At 50.6% G+C, this 25,527-nt stretch overlaps 1 protein-coding gene across 1 annotated transcript in view; it reads right to left on the bottom strand.

Annotated features, from left to right (window-relative positions):
- LOC141258519 (vomeronasal type-2 receptor 1-like) overlaps window positions 1-25,527 on the bottom strand; it is a 157,635-nt gene that overhangs the window by 60,990 nt on the left and 71,118 nt on the right. Inside the window, exon 3 of the mRNA XM_073673505.1 lies at window positions 20,726-21,589. Coding sequence (XP_073529606.1) covers window positions 20,726-21,589 — 864 coding nt within the window. The remainder of the gene's footprint in view (window positions 1-20,725; window positions 21,590-25,527) is intronic.

The raw sequence follows: 25,527 nt of genomic DNA, 5'->3' as shown, positions 1-25,527 counted from the left end.
ACAATTGACTGGTGCCGCAAAGCGGGAAGTTGAAACCTGGCCAGCCGCAGACCAGGAATCAGTATCCATTATCTTTAAGAGACTGCAAACTGTGTTTGAAAACCGCACTGAGACAGATCTCCGGATGAGGTTCTATCACTGTACCAAGAAACCTGAGGACAGTATCCGGGACTATGCCTGGCGCTTACAGGAAGCCTTGCGGGCCCTGAAACAGGTTAGTCCAGCCAGCATACAAGATGAGAATAAAATGCTGACAGAACAATTCATCCGGGGGTTGAGGTCCCATGAGGAGAGCAGAACCGTATGGTGGTGGGCCTTAGATCATCCAAATGCCACCTTTGACACCCTGAAGGACATGGCTATTAAGGGCCTTCAGCCCCTGGAAACATCAGGGACTGCTATCCAGCGTTACCAGCGTTACCCCCAGTGCCCGCAGCACCCACTGCTCCTTCATTAACGGCTGAAACAAAGATGCAAACAGTGGCCCCTAGCGAGCTGGACAACCCTAGCCACTGTCCTGAGCACCCTGCAGCTACAGACGGAGCCCGAGCCAGAAGGAAAGATCCTACTCGCCGACAGTCCTGAGGATGTCCCCTGGATGAGGAGAAGAAGGAAGACAACGCCACCCCGTGGGAGGACCAACGACCAACGTCACCCTCCAGTAGACTTCATCTGCTACCGTTGCCACAAGGCAGGCCACACCGCGCGGAACTGTCCTTTAAACGGGCAAACCCTGGGGCCGAGGGCCGACACCCAGGAGTAACTCAACCAGGCCCATCAAGCTGGTACAACCAGTTCATAGGAGGAAGGCCTTTCCTGTCCATCGTGCTGGCGGCATAGCAACACCTGCGTTACTGGACACCGGCTCACAGGTAACCATCATACCTGATGTCCTCTACAAAAGGTACTGGTCCATAGATGAACTCCACCCACCAGCCCCGAACCTCTCTGTGTATGCCTCTAATGGCCTTCCTCTTAACCTAGTAGGGGTTAAGGATGTGACAGTGAAGGTGGGGAGAGTGGAACTAAAGGACCAAGCACTAATTGTCATAGAATCTAACCCTGGTGATACCAATCCGTAAATGATACTTGGTACAAATATTGTTGGTAACCGTTTGGGAGAAGTGTTGTTTTTACTCCAACAGATTGCTGACACTGCCAAACCAGGGAAGAGGAAGGTGCTCCAGAGAGAGATTTGAGCCCTCCTGTACCAGCAACAGGTAAAGCTAACAGGTGGCGAGATTGGTAATGCACGGGTGACAGACCCAATACCCATTGTGATTCCCCCAATGAGTGAGATGCTGATTTGGTGTAGGGCAGCAATAGGTCTCAAGTGGAGCCCATTAGCTCAGAGCACAAACCTACACTCTTAACTGCTAGAGGGGTAGTTGATGTACTCAATGGGAGGGTACCCAAACGTCTCCTAAATTGTGGGTAGGAGGAAGTTAAATTGCCAAGATACGCCACTGTTGCCAGACTGTATACTGTGAGTAATGATGCCATACACACAGTGGAATCCTTGACCCCACCAGATACAGTGGAGGACAATGACTCCGAAGCTCAGCTGGAGGATTGGTGTCAACAGCTCCATGTTGGAACTGACGCCACTCCTGTCCATCAAAAACACGGTGTTTGCAGAGTGGTTCAGGAATATGAGCAGGTGTTTAGTAAACACCCACTTAATTTTGGAAGGGTTAAAGGGGTACAACATCACATACCCACCAGTAACCGTCCACCCATTAAGGAGCGTTACAGACCCGTACCACCAGCACATTACCAAAAAGCCAAGAAAATGTTGCATGACATGAAGAAGGCAGGGGTAGTAAGTTATAGCTGTAGCCCCTGGGAAGCTCCCCTGGTCCTGGTCAGAAAGAAGGACAGTAGCATGAGGATGTGTGTAGATTATAGACAAATTAATCGCATAACACATAAAGATGCATACCCTTTGCCCCGTGTAGAGGAATCCCTGGCTGCACTAAAATCTGCCAATTACTTCTCTACATTGAATCTCACTAGCGGGTACTGGCAAGTCTCTGTTGCTGAGGAAGACCGGGAGAAGACGGCCTTCACCACCCCGATGGGACTGTGCGAATTCAACAGTATGCCCTTTGGGCTCTGCAACGCCCCCGGAACGTTCCAGAGGCTGATGGAGTGTTGCTTAGGACACCGGAACTTTGAGACAGTGCTGCTGTACCTGGATGATGTTATCGTGTACTCGAGGACGTATGAAGACCATCTGAAGCACCTGGCGGAGGTATTTGAAGCATTGTCCCGGTATGGGATGAAACTAAAACCTTCTAAATGCCACTTGCTCAAGCAGAAAGTTCAGTACCTGGGACACGTGGTCAGCTCAGAGGGAGTAGCGCCAGACCCGGAGAAGGTCACTGCCATCCAGAAGTGGCCTGAACCGAGAAGCATCAAAAAGGTACGGCAATTCCTGGGACTGGTCGGGTACTACAGGAGGTTCATAAAGGACTATACCAAAAAGGTAGCACCTCTACAAGACCTCCTGGTAGGACAGTCTAAAAGAGGGAAGAGTCCCCCATTCCAGTGGGGCAAAGAACAGGCTGAATCCTTTGCAGTAATGAAGGAAATCCTGACTGGTGAAGAAATCCTGGCTTACCCTGACTACAGCCAGCCTTTCCTGCTGTACACCGACGCCAGCAACGAGGGACTGGGAGCTGTGTTGTCCCAGAAGCAAAATGGCAGAGAAAAGGTAATTGCGTATGCCAGTAGGAAGCTTCGACCTACTGAGAGGAACCCGGAAAATTACAGCTCCTTCAAGCTGGAGTTCCTGGCCTTGGTCTGGGCTATCACTAAACGATTCAAGCATTACCTAGCCTCAACTAAGTTTACAGCTTTTACTGACAACAATTCTTTGACACACCTGGAAACAGCCAGGTTGGGAGCCATGGAACAGCATTGGGTGGCCAGACTGTCGAATTATCAGTTCACCATCAAGTAACGGGCAGGTCACCAGAACACCAATGCTGATGCCCTGTCAAGGATGCCTCACCAGTCAGACACCGAGGATGAAGTGGATGATTTAGAGGAAGTTGAATTACCTGCTTTCCACCGAAGTGGGGTGGTCCACGAGCAACACGCCACCAGAAGACATCATGGGAGGACGCTGAATCCTCTACCCCACCATACTTGGAAGGAGACTCAAGACAGTGACCCGGTTGTCAGCCTCATCAAAAGACTGATCACCCAGGAAGGTTCTCACCTGGAGAAGGATGCTCCCCCACAAGCCAAACACCTGTGGAATGAAAGAAGCCGGCTGTTCATCTACAGAGAGAAGCTGTGCAGAAGATATGTCAACCCCAAGACCCATGAAATGGTGTGGCAGATTGTTGTACCCAGGACGGATATCCAGATGGTGTTGGAGGCCTACCACGATCAAGCAGGTCTCTTTGGCTGGAAGAAGCTGGAAACCCTGCTGAAGGACCGGTCCTACTGGGTTGGAATGCGGAGTTCCATAGAGAGGTGGTGCCGGAATTGTGGACCCTGTAGCCTTAGAAGAAAAGACTACAGCAGCCAGAAAGCACCCTTGCAGTCCATCAAGACAACCCAACCCCTGGAGATTGTCGCTCTGGATCATGTCAAACTGTCACCCAGAAGGTCAGGCTATTCCTTTGCACTGACCATGGTGGATCATTATTCCCATTTCCTGGTGGTAGCCCCTGTCAAGGATTTGACAGCAGAAACTGGAGCAAGAATGTTCCAAGCATACTTCTGCAGGCCCCATGGATACCCGGACAAAGTGCTGACGGATCAAGGCCCTGCCTTTGAAGCCGAGCTGTTTCAAGAATTCTGTCATCTGTATGGGTGCAAGAAGATCCGGACTACGCCGTATCACCCTCAGACCAATGGTTTGTGTGAGAAGATGAACAACATCGTCATAGACCTGTTGAAAACCTTACCCTTGGAAGAAAGGAACCAGTGGCTAGACAAACTACCTGACCTGGTAGATCTGTACAATCACATACCTGTGAGTACTACTAATTGTACCCCAGCGTACCTCATGAGAGCAAGACCCGGAAAGTTGCCCATGGACCTGGAACTCGGAGTGGTAGAACCTGAAGCAGATATGTCCACTGAAGACTGGGATACAAATCGGCAACAGCAGTACAGGAGAGTACAGGCCTGTGTCGAAGACAGTCTGAACAGAGTAAGGGAAAAACAAGAAGGACAGTACAATAAACATGCACCAGCAGAACCCTTGGCACCTGGAGAGATAGTGCTAAAGCGGAAGAGAAGAAGTCACAAGCTTGATGACCAGTGGAAAAGAGAGCCCTACACAGTGCTGAACTCCAAATTTGACAACAGTAAAACCTGCCTGATTAGCAAAGATGGAGGTAAAACAACTGCAACAGTCTCAAGACACCACCTGAAAGTGTGCCCAAGTCTATTGAAGACAACGGAGGAAGAAGTACCTCCTATAGCACAGGAAGAGCCCAAGGAAAAAGTGCTTCACACAGTTCTAGGAGATTTCCCTGTGGACTGGCCTCAACTTGATGGAGCAGTTATTATACCCGTAATACACTTCTATCAGCCACAAGAAGAACCTGTGAGTGCTCTGGAAGAACCTGCTCAGGAACAGGAAGAGTCCCCAGTCAGAGGAGGATCACCCGTTGAAGAAGAGCCTGAAGGCCAGTGGACAGTGCACTTGCCAGTCCCATAGAGAGATTAAGGCAGTTCTCTAATCTACCAGCACGTACACCTGCTAGATTAACAGAGAGTGCATGGACAGACACTAGTAACACCCCAGTGCTACGAAGGTCCACACGCAGCACACAAGGACAAATCCCTGCCAGGTTTAGGAAATAAGCACGAAGTGCCTACATTATAAATAGTTACCCAGTTGGGTATTTCCTACTATTGTTTATTGTATAAACTGAAATAATATGTGCATTTAGTTACCCGTAAGGGTATAAAGACTTGCAGGCTGAGGACTGTGAGCAGCCAAAAACTGTCCTTGTATATAGTTTGCACTTATCAAAGAGCCCCTTATTTGACCACAGAACAAAAACCCGTTTGGCGTTCCCGAAGACGTGGTCCAGCACCTGGATCACCTATGCCCTGTAGCCACGCCCAGGGCCTACGTTGAGGGTTTTCTGGCGGGTCCCTCATGTTACTCTTGTTACATCATCGGTGAAATGGACACCTGGTTACGGGACATACTGTAACTCTATTTTTGTTGTTAATATCATTACTGTTATTGTTGTAACCTGTTTTAAAATGCTTCAGTCCAGGAGTACTGAATTGTACTAGGGGGGAATGTGGCACCCTGCTGTTCATAGGTACCACAGGACCCAAAAGGGTGCATGGACGGACTTCTCCACAAGAGGCCCTCGTTACATACAAACACCTCCACCTTTCCACCTCATACCATAAGGGGGAGCCCGTTAGGGATATATATATGGAGGGTGGAGCCAGGCAGTTCAGTTTGAGTCAGAAGTTAGTCTGAGGAGAGCGTGCTGACGCTGAGAGCAGCGAAGACGCAGCACGTCTGCTGCTATATTGAGGGCCCCGAGTGTGGCCGAAGGCAAAGAGGAGAGGAGAGAGGAGTTGAGGGGGCAGAGGAGCATCATAGGCTCACCCCGAGTATACAAACCGGACACCGGGTCCGCGCCTACAGGTAGGGATCACCGGCATACCAGAAGGACTACAAGTCCCTAGCAGACCTGAAGCTAAACTCATTACAGAACCAGGAACCACGAAGGCCCCGGCGCCCAGGGATAGTGGTTCCCAGCGGAAGGTCCTACTACCAAGCGACAGGTGAAGGAACAGCACGACACATAAGCTAGGCCCAGTTGCAGGCTGGCCAGGAGCTTAGAGAGAGGGAGATACGGACCAGGAGGCCTTATACCCGCTCATTGGGGAGAAGTCCTGAAGTGCACCCTCCCTACCGAGTACCCTGGACCGTACCTGACATCCACACCAGTAAAGGTATTGAAGCGAATCCCCTGTCTCTGTCAGTTACTCCTGCTGCGCCATCCCGCCTGCACTACAAGCCCTAGCATCACCAACCACCATCTATTCTACACTGCCCTGAGGCCCGCTCCACCTGTGGGGAGCTGTCCCATCCTAGCTGCCTTATCATCTGCCTCAGAGGTCTGCAGCAGCGCTGGTACAAATTACCAAAAACCACAGGTGGCGTCACGATCAAATTACAAATCCCATATAAACTTTCCCCTTTTTGTTGACCGCCCTGGGCCACGGACCGGGTCAGCCACTGTGACATCTTCACCCCAGCATCCATAGGCCCGGACACCGAGTACCCCACTGCCCTGGGGGCGCGTCATCTCGGTTACCTGCAGTGTATACTAATTCTGTGTTTAAAGGAACCACTCACTAGCTCCATAATACCATCAAAAAATAGCTCTTTTCAGAGCTGAGGACACAGAACAAAGTCAGAGTATAGGGAGGGAGAGATTGTGTATTAGGTAGGGAGAGGTTAAAGTGTTCTTCCAGTGTCCATCTTAAAACAGTTCTTGTCAGAGGCAAAGCAATATTTTTCCAGCACACACAGAAGTAGCATTTTGTGGTGCATTTTTTTTTAGCACTGGTCTATTTTCCCTGCTGTTTTAGGGGTCAGAGCCTGGCTTCTGCTGTCCACATTAGTCCACTTAAAAAGACGTTTGGTGCCCTACACAAAGCAGTAGTCCAAACATTTCCTACTGCCTGCTACAAAGCATGCACCAGACCATTTTAACCACTATTTTGGGGTGTCAGCCTGCCTTCTGTCCATAATAGTTCACTTAAAAAATCATTGAGTGCCCTGCACAAAGCAGTAGTCCAAACATTTCCTACTGCCTGCTACTGTGGCGCCCCTGAGGGTTCAGTTGCAATAGAGGTACTGCACCTCACCCAGAGTGGTGTCTCCTTCTCTCAGGTAAGGAGGGAGTGCTGCCCGGAACCCCAACACCCGCATTCAACACTACACTACTCCAGGCCGGCTGGAAGGGCATTATGCACTTCTTCTGCTGCCCTGTCCCTGGCTGGAGTGGGGGGAACCAAAGAGAAGGGGAACCAGTAGTGGGTGTGGGTGGAGGATGTAGAATAGGGGAGCACCATTATAGGAGGTATATATAGGGAAGCCATCTTAGAGTAGAGGATTGAGAAGTTCGGTCTGTTGAGTGAGTAGTAAGGAGAGGAGGGGAGCAGAGATTCTTCAGGAGCTCTGCTCCATGACTGGGGCCTAGTAAGAGAGGCCCAGGAGGGGAGCAGAGGAGAAAGGCTCCGGTAACATAAGGGATCCCAGGGGTACGGAAGGAGCAGGAAACCACCCGTACACCCGAGTCTGCCAAGTGTCAGAGGGATCAGGCCGCAAGAAGGAAACCGGTCCCTGGACCAGCCGTGTTACTCCAGGTCTCGGCTGGAAAACCGGAGGCTTCTGCACTTCCATGGTGCAGTTACCACAGTCTCACCCTAGTCACCGTGAAGGGCATCAAGTAGGTCCGGGAACTCCAGGTTGCCCAGAGGGACTTCAGAGCAGCCGATCGGGACTTTGTGTGGGGAAGCGCAGGGCAGGAGGGAGATGACCCGGCGCGAGAAGTCGGTCTAGTAAGGAACATAAAGAAAGAGGGGTTCCGTCAAGCGCTCCTGATATACTTGAGAAAGTGCTGAACCCCTTGTCTGGTAGACGCAGTGCGACGTGGGAGGCTGACACCCGTACAGTGTACCTGAGGAACTTGAACAGAACTGTGAGTAAAACTCGGATGACTGCACTCCACTGCCTCCGTCAGTTATTTCAGCTGCGCCATCTCTCCTGCACCACAAGCCCCAGCATCACCACCATCTGCACCTACACTGCCCCGGGGGGCTCGCTCCACCTGTGGGGAGCGGAAACATCCCAGCTGCCATCTCATCACCCCCGGAGGTCTGCAGCATCGCCGGTAACCATTACCGGAAACCACAGGTGGCGTCACGAAACAAACCATACACTAAAAGCCCCTTTTTCAAGAGAGACCCCAGAGTACGGGCCCGGGAGCCGACTGCCGTGACATCCTAAGCAAGGTAAAAGGCCCAGGTACTGAGTCCCCTATATTCCCCCCTGGGTGACGCACTACAACGCACGCACCAGTCCATTTTAACCACTGTTTTTGGGTGTCAGCCTGCCTTCTGTCCATATTAGTCCACTTAAAAAATCATTGATTGCCCTGCACAAAGCAGTAGTCAAGACATTTCCTACTGCCTGCTACAAAGCACGCACCAGCCCATTTTAACCACTATTTTGGGGTATCAGCCTGCCTTCTGTCCATATTAGTTCACTTAAAAAATCATTGAGTGCCCTGCACAAATCAGTAGTCCAAACATTTCCTACTGCCTGCTACAAAGCACGCACCAGCCCATTTTAACCACTATTTTGGGGTGTCAGCCTGCCTTCTGTCCATATTATTCCACTTAAAAAATCATTGAGTGCCCTGCACAAAGCAGTAGTCCATATATTTCCTACTGCCTGCTACAAAGCCCGCACCAGGCCATTTTAACCACTATTTTGGCTGTCACAGCTAGCTTGGCTTGTGCCATCAACATCTGAAAATCTGTCAACAAAACCCAAAATGCCAAAAAAGCCTGTTGTTAAGGGATGTGGACATGGTGTTGTCAGTGGTGCGCGAGAAGGCACTCAGTCTGTGTCAGGTCAGAAGAAGCTTGATGCATCCAATATATTCCTGGAAAATTTCCCGGTCTGGAACGTAAACGTGTGTGGAAGCCAGAAGAGCGAGAGCAGATTCTGTCTTAGATAGCAGACAAGGCCTCTACGCATTTGTCAAGCAGCAACAAATGTTCCACGACCACATAGTCTACTGTGGATACAAAGAAGGCTGGCCCATCCAATCCTGAAGCTGGTTCTCATTCCTCCCGCCATTATCAGTCACAGGAGACATATGACCCCAAGCTTGGCCACTCCGAGTATCTGTTTGGTACGTATCCTTTGGTTGGCTCTGGCTTATGACCATGCAGCATTGAAGAGGGACAAGAGGAGGTGGCGTGCGTTGGTGATCAAGTATTTGAGGACCTACGGCCAGAAGAAAGCCACTTGGCGGAACGTCATTTACTGTCTCCAGAGGTGGAGGCTGATGATGATGAGACACAGTTGCCATCAGGTCAGCCTACAATGTCAACTGGGAAGGAGGATGAGATGGAAGACGAGGTGGTCAAAGAAGAGTCCACTGATCCAACCTGGACCGTTGGCATGCATAGCCATGACAGCAACACAGAGGAAGATGGATATGTAGCACTAACACAGGCACGAAGGGGTCGTGATTTGCCCAGAGTGAGAACTGGGTCAACTGTTCCCAAGAGCACCCCCTCTGTGCGCCAAGTCAGGGCAAGGGGATTTTCAGCTGCTGCGTGGAATTTTTTTTCTGAAAATCCTTCAGAGAAAAACATTGTAGTCTGTAGCATCTGCCATACCAAGTTGAGCAGAGGCCAGGGCAAAGTTAAGCTAAGCACCACCAGTATGTGAAGCCACATGGCAGCCAAGCACCCCAGTAGGTGGGTAGAACACCAGGATACCAAATCTGCATCTGCGGGTCAAACCAATGTCATGTTGCCTGGGCTATGTCCTTCAGAATCTGCTGTTCAGGAAGCAGGCGCTCATATCTTCTGCCCACGAGCTGCAGTTGCTCACACACAACAAACATCAACCACATGCACTTCCTTATCCCAGCAAAGTGTCCAATTGTCCATGCCTGAGAGCTTGGAAAGAAAGCGTAAATACCCAGCCACGCACCCACAGACACAAATACTAAACTCGCAGATTTCCAAATTGCTAGCTGTGGAGATGTTGCCATTTAGGCTTGTTTGAACACAGTCTTTCCGTGATCTCTTGGCTGTGGCTGCCCCACGATACAGTGTTCCCAGCCGCCACTATTTTGCCTGGTGTGCCGTCCCTGCGTTACACAAGCACGTGTTAAACAATCTGAACCGTGCTCTCACCAACGCCGTAACCGGGAAGGTCCACCTAACAGAAACCTGGACAAGTTGTTGTGGACAGGGACGATACATTTCTGTCACGGCACACCAGGTGAACCTGGTGGAGGGTGGGACAAAGGCGCAAATGGGAACATCACACATCCTACCCACGCCAAGAATAGCGGGCCCAACTTCTGTCAGGGTTTCCGCCTCTTCAAATTCCACTTCCTCTCTCCCCTCCTCCTGCTCCTCATCCTCTGCTGAATTACCCTCCCCATCATTGCCAAGCTGGGACCTGTGCAGCAGCTCATCGGCAAAGCGGCAACACGCTCTGCTGAAGCTGATCTGTTTATGTCAGAAAGCACACACTGCAGCAGAGCTGTGGCAAGCTTTAAAACAACAGACCGATCAGTGGCTCTCCCCGATGCACCTCCAACCCGGTCTGGTCATCTGCGATAATGGTCGTAACCTGGTGGCGACTTTAAAGGTCGGCAAGCTGGTACACGTGCCATGCATGGCTCACATGCTGAACCTAGTTGTTCCGAAATTTCTGAAAATTTACCGTGACTTGCCGTACCTACTTGAGAAAGTGCACCATATTAGCGCCCATTTCCGCCATTACAGCGCTGCAAAAGCACTTGAATTTGCCAAGTCACCGACTCATTTGCGACCTGCCCACGCAGTAGAACTGCACCTATCATATGTTGGCGAGGATTAGTGAACAGCAGAGGGCAGTAGCTGAATACCATCTTCAGCATGCCCGTCAGACTGAGAGTCAGCCACCACACATAACAACGGTCAAGTGGGTGTGGATCGCTGACATTTGTGAGGTTCTTGAGAACTTTGAGTACTGCGCCAACCTCGTGAGTGGTGATCAGGCTATTATCAGCGTAACCATCCCGCTGCTGTGTCTCTTGAAACAATCACTGCATAATTTCAAAGAGGAAGCTTTGAGTGCCCAGCATGTTGGTATGGAGCCAGATTTCCCAATGGGGGTTACTAACCAGCCCAGCCAATATTCTGAGGCAACAATGGGTGAAGAGGAGGAAGGTGAGGAGGATGAGGAGGGAGAGGATTTGTTTTTCTGTGCTACCGAGGGAACTCATAATGCTACAGAGGGGACACCCAACCCAAGCTTCATGTCTGTCCAGGCTGGATGGGCTGGGGAGGAGGACGAGGAGGTGGAGGAGGAGGAGGAGGCAAGTCAGCGTGAGGAGAGGATGTTCACTTTTTCTACTGTTGGGGACACAGAACATTTACTTTTTTGCAGCTTGGACCACATGGCACAGTTCGTGTGCAAGTGTCTGTGGCAAGACCCTCACGTGATACACATTTTATCCAACAACCTATACTGGTTGGCCACCTTTCTCAATCCACGGTACAAGGAAAAATTTCCTTCTCTCCTTTTGGAGTCACCAAAGAGTTTTACAATGGAATCGTTCAACAGGACCGTTATAGATCAGTTGCTGAAAACATCACCCTCAGACAATGCTGGTGGCAGAGGTACTTGCTCTTTTCAACACCAAGGGATAATGGGGAGAGACACTAACACCAGCTCCAACAGAGGTGGGGGGCAAATGTGCACAAATTGGGCAATTTTCAATAAACCAGAACAACAGCAAGGGCTATCTGTGCCTGTAACAATGCCAAGGAGGGATAAGTTGCAGAACATGGTCAAGGGGTACTTAAGTGACCATACGTGCGTTCTTTCTGACGCTTCAGTTCCCTTTAATTAAGCTGAACACTTGGCCCGACCTCTCCTTATATTCCTTAGAGGTGCTGGCCTGCCCGGCTGCTAGTGTCGTGCCTTAGTGTGTTTTCAGTTCCGCTGGAGCAATCATCATTGATAGGCGCACTCGCCTCTCCACGGAAAATGCAGACAGACTTACTCTGATTAAATTCAACAAGGACTGGATATCTTCACAGTTTGTAATCCCTCCAGATGACAGCAAGCCAACCTAAATGCACCAAAAATGCAGATTCATGCTACTGCTGTTAATGTCACCCCCGTCTCATAAAAACCCGTTTCCTTCCTTCGTCAACCATGACTCAGCCCATAGGGGTAATTTTTACAAACCCTATGCACATTGTGCAGTGGACAAACCAGGACAGTATTCCTACTTCAGCATAACTACTATTTGTGATTGGAGGCCCTTGGGATGGTGGCTACCTACGTCAACCTTGACTCAGTCCGTAGGGCTAATTTTTACAAACCCTATGCATATTGTGCAGTGGACAAACCAGGATAGTATTTGACACGCCCCCTGGGCCGTGGGGTACTCGGTGCCGGGCCGGTCGTTGCTATGGGAGATGTCACAGTGGCGGTGACCCGGTCCGTGACCCAGGGCGGTCATTCAATAGGGGATTTTTATAGTTTTTATGTACAAAGTTTGTGACGCCACCTGTGGTATGCGGCCAAAGGGAGCCGCCTCTGTGGAGCAGGGCCTCTGGAGCTGATGTTAGTGCAGCAAAGCGAGCGTCGCTCTCCTCAGATAGAGCTTAGCTCCAGGGCAGTGTAGATGTTATAGGTGATGCTGGGCATTGTAGTGCAGGGGTGATGGCGCGGGTAATAATCACAGAGACAGTGGGGTGCAGTCTTCCGAGTTTACTCACAGTTATTAATTCCTCAGGTTACAGGTTCCGGACTACAACCTCCCACGTCGTGCTGCGTTTACCAGGCAGGGGTTCAGCAATCCCTCAGGTAATTCAAGAGTGCCTGACAGGACCCCTTTCTATGTGCCTTCCTCAGTCGTCTTCCTGCGCTGGCTCTCGCCCTCCTTGCCCTGCGCCTCACAATCAGTGTCCCAATCCGGTGGCGTCGGGTCTTGTCGGGCGACCTGCAGTCCCCTGGACCCTCTGTGGCCACCTTTTCGGCGATATAATTGTGGTTGTGGCCACTGCACCTTGCAAGTACAGCAGCCTCCGGTTCCTAGCTGAGTCTTGTAGTTCTCCACTAGTTTAGGGGCCGGTCCCCTCTGCGGCTCGATCCCTACACCACCTGGCAGATTTGGGCATACGGGTGGCCTCCAGCACTTCCCGTACCCCTGGGATCCTTTCTGTTCCTGGAGCCTTTCTCCTGCTCCCTCTCCTCTCTCAGTCCTGGGCCTCTCACTAGGCCCGCCTCCGGAGCAGAGCTCCTGCAGAGCCTCTGCTCCCTTCACTTTCCTCCTCCAACTGAACACTCTGACTGGACTGAACTCACTTTCCAAGATGGTTCCCCTTTTTATACAGCTTCCTTTCATGCTCCCCTAATCTGCTTCCTCCACCCACACCCACTACATGGTTCCCCCTACTTTGGTTCCCCTCCACTCCAGCCAGGGACCAGGGACTGTGCTCTCCCTTAGGAGCAATCTCGCCCTGCCCTACTGAAGTGGACGTGTTGGATGCAGATGTTAGGGTCCCGGGCAGCACTCTATCCTTACCTGAGAGTGGGATACCACACCTCTGGGTGAGATGCAGTACCTCTGTGGCGACTGAACCCTCAGGGGCGCCACATATTCCTACTCCAGCCTTACTACTATTTGTGATTGGAGGTCCTTGGGATGGTGGCTACCTACGTCAACCATGACTCAGCCCATAGGGCTCATTTTTACAAACCCTATGCACATTGTGCAGTAGACAAATCTGGAATGTACAGTGGTCCTACGAAACTAATATTTGTCATTGGGTGCCCTTGTCACAGGTTGTGCCACATTGTGACTGAGATCGGGGATACATATTCAATAGAAATTTACACTGATTGTTGATGACCGACTGATGGCCCTCTGAAAACTTGAATTGAGAGCCACAACGTCTACAGTACTCCATCGTAGATAATGTTTGACAAGGGAGGCCCTTGTCATGGAATCTCCCTGCACCTATGACACAGCCCCCAGGAGTAATTTTTGGAAATACGATACACATTCTGCATTGGACCAAGTAGTACAGTATCAAGAAGTCTTCTCTTCCTATATAATCTGGGGAATATTATCAAGAAGTCTTCTCTTCCTATATAATCTGGGGAATATTGACAATCAAAATCTCTGAGCCATTTGGAGAAGCTTCTCCAACCCATCTTGGAGGGGGGCACCATATATCCCTTGTCCTTTGACTTGCACAAGTGATATATTTGAGCTCGTCATCCAGTTGACTAGTGCAGCTTTATTTTTCCGGTTCACAGAGTTCAGCCATACCTGAGGATCGCAGGCCGCACTCACTGCTATCTTCTAGTTCTCCATGTCTCTTGGTCTTTTTCTCTGTAGTCTCTACCCTTAAATGAGTTAAATAACAGAGTGAGGGCCCTACAATATGAATAAGTGAGGGCACTCTCGAATGTATTGTACACAAGAGGGACCTCCAAAATCTCTAGAGGAGGGTGACGCACCCCCTGGGCCATGTGCAAGGGATACCCGGAGCCGGATCTGGATAGGGGTAGTAGTCCTTGTGGCGGTGACCCGGTCCGTGCCCAGGGTGTCAAACTAAGTGGCAGTCTATGGCAGTAGATGTTAACTTGATTGTCGACTACGCCACCCGTTGAGTGCGGCTTTGACGCCGCCGCTGCAGAGCAGTCCGCTGAGGCCGGTGGTATATGTGCAGCAGTGATGGTATAACCCCCAACGGGAGGGGTATGGCCTCAGGGCAGCAGGTGTGGATGATGGGGGTTGTGATGATGCAGAAAGAAGACTTAGAGTCAGGAGATGCAGTTCAGGGTTTTTACTTACTGGTGTTCTTTTGGTCACTCTGGCCTTGAGTGACCACCCGAGCCGTGCTGCGTCCACCAGGTCCTGGACTCGGCTAACCCCCAGGCGATTCCGGAGCGTGGTCCTGAGCTCCCTTCTGACTCTCTCTCTCTCTGGCCGTTCCCACCAGGGATCCACCTGTGTCCGGCTCCCTCGGGTCTCTTGTTGGTTGAACCTTTCCTGGCTTCCCTGACCCTATGCTCGGTGTGCCATTCTGGTGGATTTGGTGAGGGTCGTGGCAGATCCTGCCCACGACCTCCGGTTCCTGGCTAAGGTTTGTTTTGGCCTCTGCCAGCTTGGGATCCGGTACCCTTGTTCGCCAACCCTTCACCCTTTTGTCTTTGTTCTGGGGTCTTGGGGTTCCCTTCTTGTCTTTCTCTCTGGGTCCTTCTTTTCTCCTCTCTCCCTCTGCAGGCTTGGCTCTGGAGCTGGGCCCAGCCGGAGCCACAGCTCCCTGTCAGCCCTCCTGGCTGAACTCCTCTGCTAAAAAGACCCTGTCCTAAGATGGTGCCCACCTTATATACCTCCCTCTATGTGTGAGCCCAGGTGACTAGCACCCAATGAGCTCCTAGCTTTACCCAGACTACTCCCCCTATCTGCCCCTACACTACTGGGATGTTCCACCCCCCTCCCACTCCAGCCAGGGACAGACGCTGTCGTACCTGCACATATACTGGTGGGAGTACTGTAGTTCTGTCCCCCGGAAATGGGATGTATGTAGTGCATGCAGCCTACTGAGCTCAGTTCCACACTCCATCCTTACCCGGGAGTGGAATACCACACCTCTGGCTTGAGGTGTAATACCCCTGTAGCAGCCGAATCCTCAGGGTGCTACATTCCCCCCTGGTAAATCATAGCACGTCCTCGGGCTGTAAAAGAGCAAAATATCCAAAAACATACAAAATTTTTGCAAAAACATCATAAACATATAAAACACTATATATATATCAGCAGCATAATACTCTTCATATAAAACATTTTTGACCTCTGGCCACTTGTGCAAATTGTGACCAGGTAAGTGCCACAGTCTCTGGTAGAAAAAAAACAGTTTCCTATAAAACCGGTAGGGGGCACTTTAGGAAGCGCAACTATTTACAAGGGATATGGCCGCTCTGAGTCCTCGGCCAGTGGGGAGATGGGACACACTGGAACAGTTCACTGGTCCCAACGGGGACTATAATGGTAACAGTTCCTGTACCCTAACGGGTAACTATTTTACAGTTCCATTTACCGTACTTTAGTAGCGGCGTCCTCCTGTTGCTTCCTCCCTGTACCCTTCAGACCCGTCCGGGTCCTCTTGCTCCTCCTGACACCTCAGCTCTTTCTCTGTCAGTCGGTGTACATGAAGGGCATAGGGTCCTTTGGCACATTGGTGCCGGGTGAAGGTGACCTCATCACCCAGGTAAAGGTCACGACCTCTGTGTCCCTCCGGTAGGTGGGACTCGACATCTCTTCTGGTCACGAAGACGTCGCCGGGGGTGTGATGATCTCTGATGAAGCCCCAACCGTGCTGCAGTTGGAATTTGATTACAGTCCCGGTGGCATGGGGACCGTGGGCTGCACGGGGGTTCCTTCGGGTCCGGCTCTTTTGTTCTGCACTCTTTACTTGCAGCCGCTCCTCGCGGACCCGTCTCTCTCTCCGTTCTCGCTCAAAGGCTTCCAACTGCTGGCGGCAGCACTCCGCACGCTCCGCTGCAGCCGCCCGGGTCTCTTGAGTGAACCCGATGAGGTCTCCTCCTGCGGGGTCCCACTCAAACTGCGCCTCCTCTAACGAGAGCGGGGTCATCTTGACGGGCGCCGGAACCGGGATTAGGGGCTCATCCAGGGGTCTTTCTTTCCGGAGTCGGGGATGGTGGTACTCCGGTGGCCACGCAAAGGGCTGCCCATCCGGGCAAGTGTGCTGGGCAAACAAGTCTTCACCCAGGTGCGGCACAGTGGAAGTTGAGGGCGCGGTGGTGGCAGCGGCGTCCGGGATCACTAGGCCTTGCGACCAGGCTTGGGGTACCCTGAAGGTAAAGGGCACCGTGAAGACGGCGGCACCCGGGGGCACTCGGCCTTGCGACCAGGCCGGTGGCGTCTCCTGCTTGGCCGCGCTCAGGGTTGAGGCGCGTGACGTCACAGGGGGCGTGGTCGCGGCTCCTGCTTGGGGCCTAGTCTGGAGCGGTAGCGGTGCGGCAACGGGCACGATCAGTGGGACTTCGGGCTCTGCGACGGGGAGCGGGGGTAGGCTTACGGTGGCTGGGCTTGGGGTAGTGACGTCCCCTTTACTTGCCTCCGTCTCTTCAGCTCCCTCTGCGGCGTCGTCTCCGGCCTCCGTCCCTTCTGCATCCTCTTCAGGGGCAGGCGTGCTCCTCGTTGCAGGTGGTGTGCTCCGCTGGCGGGTTCCAGCCTGCTGGGCCATCTCCCTGCTCCATTCCGTCAGCGTTTCTCGCTGCACCTGGGCCATCCTCCGTGCGAGGCCCTCCAGCGCGGTCTGTGCACGCTCCCGGTCTCGGGGAAGCTGTGCCAGGATCTCCACCAGGTCTTGTGGGGTGGTAGCTTGCATCAGGCTCCTGACCACAGGGTCGGTGCTGCCTGCCTCTCCCTCCATCTCCGGGTACGGCTCCTCTAGACTCCTCCAAGCTGCTCCCATCTTCTCTCTTTTGTTCTGTCTCCGCCCACATTGAGGGCAGACCCCCCACGCTGATGGACATCTCAATCATTGCGGTCTCTGCTGGTGGGGGCGGTCTTCGTTTTTGGCGCCATTCTTGGTCCTGGCCCACGATGGGAGGTCGTCTCTTACCACCCTCTGGCACGCCCATAATGGCGTCTGCTCTGCCAGGGCGGGAAATCTTCTCCGATGGCGGGAACCGATCCGAGATGGCGTCCGATGGCGGGGACCCTCCGGAACCGGCGGGAGACTTCTTTTTGAGGTAAATGCGAACTTTTCTTCAGGCACGCAGTACCCGATGGTTGCGGGCACGTGATCCTGCCGACTACGCCAAAGTTGACGCACCCCCTGGGCCATGTGCAAGGGATACCCGGAGCCGGATCTGGATAGGGGTAGTAGTCCTTGTGGCGGTGACCCGGTCCGTGCCCAGGGTGTCAAACTAAGTGGCAGTCTATGGCAGTAGATGTTAACTTGATTGTCGACTACGCCACCCGTTGAGTGCGGCTTTGACGCTGCCGCTGCAGAGCAGTCCGTTGAGGCCAGTGGTATATGTGCAGCAGTGATGGTATAACCCCCAACGGGAGGGGTATGGCCTCAGGGCAGCAGGTGTGGATGATGGGGGTTGTGATGATGCAGAAAGAAGACTCAGAGTCAGGAGATGCAGTTCAGGGTTTTTACTTACTGGTGTTCTTTTGGTCACTCTGGCCTTGAGTGACCACCCGAGCCCTGCTGCGTCCACCAGGTCCTGGACTCGGCTAACCCCCAGGCGATTCCGGAGCGTGGTCCTGAGCTCCCTTCTGACTCTCTCTCTCTCTCTGGCCGTTCCCACCAGGGATCCACCTGTGTCCGGCTCCCTCGGGTCTCTTGTTGGTTGAACCTTTCCTGGCTTCCCTGACCCTATGCTCGGTGTGCCATTCTGGTGGATTTGGTGAGGGTCGTGGCAGATCCTGCCCACGACCTCCGGTTCCTGGCTAAGGTTTGTTTTGGCCTCTGCCAGCTTGGGATCCGGTACCCTTGTTCGCCAACCCTTCACCCTTTTGTCTTTGTTCTGGGGTCTTGGGGTTCCCTTCTTGTCTTTCTCTCTGGGTCCTTCTTTTCTCCTCTCTCCCTCTGCAGGCTTGGCTCTGGAGCTGGGCCCAGCCGGAGCCACAGCTCCCTGTCAGCCCTCCTGGCTGAACTCCTCTGCTAAAAAGACCCTGTCCTAAGATGGTGCCCACCTTATATACCTCCCTCTATGTGTGAGCCCAGATGACTAGCACCCAATGAGCTCCTAGCTTTACCCAGACTACTCCCCCTATCTGCCCCTACACTACTGGGATGTTCCACCCCCCTCCCACTCCAGCCAGGGACAGACGCTGTCGTACCTGCACATATACTGGTGGGAGTACCGTAGTTCTGTCCCCCGGAAATGGGATGTATGTAGTGCATGCAGCCTACTGAGCTCAGTTCCACACTCCATCCTTACCCGGGAGTGGAATACCACACCTCTGGCTTGAGGTGTAATACCCCTGTAGCAGCCGAATCCTCAGGGTGCTACAAGGGCACTTCAAAATGTATTTTACAGGGCCACACGAGGGCTCTCACAAAACTCAGCTTTCCTGCCTACTGCAGGCCCTCTGAACATTTGAATTTAGGGCCACAGTATCACATGGTGGTGGAGGAGGAGGAGGGTCAAGCCCAACGCTACAATGGGCACATTGTAAACTGCTATGGAATATGTATTCCACTATCTGAGTGTCAATGATGGAGGGACCGCCCAAATGTCTAAGTAACAGCTGTCCCTCCAAAACGCAGGTTACAGAGCCACCTGAGGCCTCTCAGGTCAAAGATCAACATACCTACTAGTACGTTCTAGCTGTGCTTGTAAAGTGCTGGGGAATAGCGAACTAAAAATGATGTCTGACAGAGGGACCTACAAAATGTATAAGTCAGGGCCCTCCCAATTGTAAAAGGCGAAAAAAAGCCATAACAGTATGTGTGAACAAAGGCTAAAGGGATATTTTTTTGGTTTCTCTGGTTTATTTAGCCTTAAATACAAGTGATTGTGAACGAAAAACTGTTTCTTAACCTTTTTGGCCTGTTAAATGCAATTTAGGTTAGGTTTGGTAGTTGTTCTTGTGTGTCTGTAAAAGTGGCGTAATACTGCGACAAACTTATTCCCAGAAACCATATATGAATCAGAAATGCATGCAGGCACATTCTCCAGGCTCTTCCCATTCTGTTTCATCACTTTCCCATCCATTTCAGCCTTTTCCTCAGGCCCCCAGACCCCTTTGTAGGGTCCAGCAGAAAATTACTCGCATTTCCCATTGACTTACATTGTACTCGCTATTCGGAACGAATACACGATTATTACAGAGTACTCGTTACGAGTATAGCGATTACGAATATTATGGTACTCGCTCATCACTAGTTTTGGCGCTTTTTTTACAATAAAGACTGTTTTATAGGAAAAATAATTAATTTTGCATCGCATTTGTATTCTGAGAGCTATAACTTTTTATGTTTCTCGCTGATGGAGCTGTATGGCGGCTTATTTTTTTTGCGGGATAAGATGACGTTTTCAGTTATACCATTTTTGTTTACATTCGTCTTTTTGATCACGTTCCGTTCCACTTTTTTTCCAGCGGTATATTTTTTACATAAAAATACGTATTTATTGATAATTTTTTTCATTATTTTTTAATTTTATTTTTAAAATATTTTTACAATTTTTTTTTTTTTTTTTTTTTACTTTTTTACTTAGTTCCTGTATGGGACTTTCACTTTTTTCATTTAGATTGCTGGTATAAAGCGTTGCAATGCAACAGCATTGCAATGCTTTATACCTGTCTGTGCTGCACTGACAGGTTCTTAGATCATGCCCTGCATGTGGTCTAAGAGGCTTTTAGTAGCTTGGTAACCCAGGGTCGTCATGACGACCTCGGGTCACCATGGCAATGATTGGGCCCCAGTGATGACGTTGCGGGGGCGTCGATCTGAAGGTACGAGAGCCCCCTCCCTCTCCCAGCGTCCTAAATGTTGCAATCACTCTCGATCACAGCAAATGGGAGGTGTAAGAGCCAGGGGCGGTGGTGGCATCATCCCTGGCTGTCACTGCAGGCGCTCAGCCATTTTCAGCGCCGAGCTCCTGCAGTGATCGGGCGGGAGGTGCTGATATTTCAGTAACTTCTGCCCTATCATGCTGACTGACAGCCCGCTGAGTGTGGGGATTTCTGACATGGGTCCCAGCACCTCTTCCCGTGCGGCTCCGCACAGTGACAGTTTAAATGCATTACAGACATAACACGTCATGGTGCGGTAACTGACACTTGCTCATGACCTGCTATGCCCATCATTGGTCGATAAGGGGTTAAACACAAACGTGTGAATGAGTCCTTAAACCGTGTTTATAGTTCTTTTGCACATTCACCACTCATTGGTAAATACTTACTTGCCATGGTTCAAAATCAAGTACATTTGCACAAGCTTTATCAGGAAAAGGCCCTAATCCTGGCACACATGCATCCATATCATGGAGAGCAGTAGCAATGGTGTAAATAGACTTGTAAACGCTGTAGGTGATGCGCAATTCGGACACATCAGTATAAGTATTCAGAATATCTTTAAATTGCTCTTTTCCAGTGCAGAGCTGGGGAGATATGTTTCTTTTTCGCCCTGCTACAATTGCTTCTATGCTTATATTGGTATAAAAAGCTGCTCTTTGCGTTGGCCAAGTACAATTAAAGGCTTCTTCCCAGAACTCATAGACCAAATCATCAGTCCCATGTTCAGGGTGAATGTCAAGGAGAAAGTTCTGAAAATCTGGCATTTCTGCTCTACGTATAGCAAACCCAATGGTTCCTCCAAGGAATGAGAAGTATTGTGGCTTAGCTATCAGTGCAGATGTTGTCCAGGCTTCACTGGATAAATAGGTTTTACCAGTAATATTAGCTTCTGCCAGAGCTTCCATTAATGGACTAAGGTCAATGTCTGATGAAAAGATGACAATAACATTGGCACTCGACCCACGGATTACCTTTACAATGGAATCGATAGTGTCTTTGTTATAGATCCTTGGCAGTGTTTCAGAGAAAGCAATGCATACACTTTTTGTTTCAACCTCTTCTTTGAAACCCTTGATGCCATATTTCCCATAGTCATCATCTGCAGCAATTGTTCCAACCCACGTCCAACCAAAATATGTGACTAGATAAGCAAAGGCTCTGGACTGGGCTTGGTCACTAGGGATCGTGCGTAGAAAAGATGGAAACTGAAACTTGTCACTGAGAACCGAGCAAGAAGATGCATATCCCACCTGTAGAGTGAGAAGAGAAACGTATTCTTAAGAAAAACCTCTATGTATTAGCCTTACTTAGTTCTCATGAAATAAGTGATCGAACTACTTTATACACTATCTTGAGGCTGAGCATTAGAAATTAATTTCATTCTACAATATAAATTATGAATGCTAAATATTTCTAGATTTTAAATTGCAATAATTCATTGGAAGTTAACAAATGTTTAGTTTTATACAGTCTGTGACAAAGTGAGGAGCGAAGAAACCCTAAAAATGTCTAGGCTCACATATATGGGCATTTCAAATAAATGTTGTTTTTTTTTCTAGAATTGGCACATATTTTTTTTGCCTTTTTCTGCTTAACATGGGTGGGATCCACATCTATTAGATACTGTATTTATAGCATATACTGTGGATATGCCATAAATGTATGAGATTGGGACAGGGGCGGAACTACCGCCCGTGCAGCCGGTTCATTGAACGGGGGCCCCGAGGGAGAGGGGGCCCCTCCAGCCTCCAGCAGGGCCGCCATCAGGGCATGACTGCCCTGACTCTAGTATGGGGCCCGGCCGGTAGGGGCCCCCTCGGGGGCCCCCCTCTTGTGCGTCTCTCTCCTCATGGGGCCCCCGGCCCCATGCTATGCGCCGGGTCCGGGACATTTCAGCGCTGAGCTGCGCTGTTGCAGCAGCGCCTTCATGATTCCCCTGACTTCCGGTCATGTGACGGTGCCGTCACATGGCCGGAAGTCAGGAGAACCTGCTGTCAGCGATTTGGACGAGCGCCAGGATTCTGCAGGGATCGCATGGGGGTAAGTATAACAAGTTTTATTTTTTTAAAATACAATTAACTAGGAGTGGAGAGATGGGAGAAGCACATGTGTGTGTGTGTGTATGTGTGTGGGGGGGGAGATGGGAGATGCACATGTGTGTGTGGGGGGGGGAGATGGGAGATGCACATGTGTGTGGGGGGGGGAGATGGGAGATGCACATGTGTGTGTGTGGGGGGGGAGATGGGAGATGCACATGTGTGTGGGGGGGGAGATGGGAGATGCACATGTGTGTGGGGGGGGAGATGGGAGATGCACATGTATGTGGGGGGGAGATGGGAGATGCACATGTGTGTGTGGGGGGGAGATGGGAGATGCACATGTGTGTAGGGGGGGAGATGGGAGATGCACATGTGTGTGTGGGGGGGATGGGAGATGCACATGTGTGTGGGGGGGGGGATGGGAGATGCACATGTGGGGGGGGATGGGAGATGCACATGTGGGGGGGGGGATGGGAGATGCACATGTGTGTGGGGGGGGAGATGGGAGATGCACGTGTGTGGGGGGGGAGATGGGAGATGCACATGTGTGGGGGAGATGGGAGATGCACATGTGTGGGGGGGGGATGGGAGATGCACATGTGTGGGGGGGGGAGATGGGAGATGCACATGTGGGGGGAGATGAGAGAGGGGCACATGTGGGGGAGGGGGATGAGAGAGGGGCACATGTGGGGGAGGGGGATGAGAGAGGGGCACATGTGGGGGAGGGGGATGAGAGAGGGGCACATGTGGGGGAGGGGGATGAGAGAGGGGCACATGTGGGGGGGAGGGTGTGAGAGAGGGGCACATGGAGGGGTTTGAGAGCTGCACATGGGGGAATTGGGAGTAGGGGGATAATGAGCTGCACATAACGAATGTGGGGTGGGGGAGAGTAAATGATAAATGATGATGGGGTGGGGAGAGCACGGACATGATATAATGAATTGGGGCAGGGGGTGCATGTAAATATTGAATGCGGGGAGCAGGAAGTATAGAGTAGGGGGCGTTGCGGATGCAGGAGTGTGACTGGTAACAAATTGGCGGAAAGAGTAGAGGTTCTAATTAAATTATATATTAAGTGCCTATTTACAGTTAATCGGGGCACAGTGGTGGATTACAATTTATATTTGGAATGGTAGGTTGCCTAATAACTAACCATATATTGATGGTGGATGCACGTCTGTATTCAGCTGCGTAATGTAGAAGTTGGGGAATGTGCTCTAGATAACTGTGTTATTTTATGCAGAGACGAGTCCTGGCTGGAAGACGTGATGGCGGTCTGTGCTGGATGAAGGAGAAAAGCGAAGATGAAGGACTTCACCTAGAGACGTCACCGGTGAGTCAGTCTATTACATGTACACTGTGTATAATGTCACTGGTGATCACTGTATTACCTGTACACTGACACTATATACAGAGCTCCTGTGTATAATGTCACTGGTGATCACTGTATTACCTGTACACTGACACTATATACAGAGCTCCTGTGTATAATTTCACTGGTGATCACTGTATTACCTGTACACTGACACTATATACAGAGCTCCTGTGTATAATGTCACTGGTGATCCCTGTATTACCTGTACACTGACACTATATACAGAGCTCCTGTGTATAATGTCACTGATGATCACTGTATTACCTGTACACTATATACAGAGCTCCTGTGTATAATGTCACTGTATTACCTGTACACTGACACTATATACAGAGCTCCTGTGTATAATTTCACTGGTGATCACTAGATTACCTGGACACTTACGTTATACATACCATGTATAGAGCTCCCGTGTATAATGACACTTATGGTAATATTAGTAATGTGGTGGTAATATTAGTAATGTAGTGGTAATATGTGGTCTGGTCATGGTGTGGCAGTTTTTCTCCCTTCTGTGTGGTATTATTCGGTCACTATGTTGTGGTAATATGTGGTCTGGTCATGGTGTGGCGGTATTCCCTGTATGTGGTATTATTGGTCATTTAAAAAAAAATGTATATGACACATTCCCTTAAAGAAAACTAAATAAAAATATATCTAAAAAGAGTATTGGATATTTTAAGAAAATTTTAATAGGTTAGAGTAGGGCCCGCCCAGAAGAGTCTACCTTATCGTGGTGGCGGCTTTAAAAATCTTTTGGCCAAAACAAAAGCTGATGGCTATGTATGTGGCGCCGTCACATGGCCGAACGTCAGGAGAACCTGGTGGCAGCGACGTGGACGAGCGCCAGGATTCTGCAGGGATTGCATGGGGGTAAGTATAACAAGTTTTATTTTTTTTAAATACAATTAATTAACTAGGAGTGGGGGGAATCAGAGATGCACGGGGGGGATGAGAGATGCACATGGGGGGGGGTGAGAGATGCACATGGGGGGGTGAGAGATGCACATGGGGGGGTGAGAGATGCACATGGGGGGGATGAGAGATGCACATGGGGGGGTGAGAGATGCACATGGGGGGGATGAGAGATGCACATGGGGGGGATGAGAGATGCACATGGGGGGATGAGAGATGCACGGGGGGTGAGAGCTGCACATGGGTGGGATGAGAGCTGCACATGGGGGGGTGAGAGATGCACATGGGGGGTTATGTTTACATAACTTTGTTGCCTTATGAAGGGCAGGGGGGGCCCCCCAAAATTTCTTGCACAGGGGCCCCACTACAGTCTGTGTCCGCCCCTGGATTGGGATGTCCCTTCAATTTTGTATAGCTCTTATGTACTGTATATACAGTAAATCGGTCTATTGTTGTAACAGTTCTGATAACATTGCAGGGTGGAAAAATTTACAAAAAGGGGTAAATATTTAATGGATACAAGACTCAATTCTGTAGTCCTCCATCTATTGCAAAATGGCAACTCCCAGCCTTGCTAAATCATAAGTGAATAGTGAGTGTAAACGTTTTCCAACAGTTGGAAAGCCATTGTCTTGGGTGAATAAGCAAGCTTTTCAGCAAGCGTTGTTGCATGGCTCCATAATCTGTAAGGCAGAAAAGCATATTGCATATTAATCACTTATAGGGCTCGTGCAGATGACCGTAGATTTAGTTCGAGTGCTATCTGACTAAACATCAGATCGCACTTGGACCAATGTTATTAAATGAGATTGTGCACATGTCCAATTTTTTCCTCATACCACTACAGAGAAGAAGTTGC

Source organism: Phyllobates terribilis, unplaced genomic scaffold (assembly GCF_046119375.1).
Source record: "Phyllobates terribilis strain yellow unplaced genomic scaffold, ASM4611937v1 Scaffold_3__8_contigs__length_932513732, whole genome shotgun sequence".
Taxonomy (NCBI): Eukaryota; Metazoa; Chordata; class Amphibia; order Anura; family Dendrobatidae; genus Phyllobates; species Phyllobates terribilis.
This window is presented reverse-complemented; position numbering and strand designations above follow the sequence as displayed.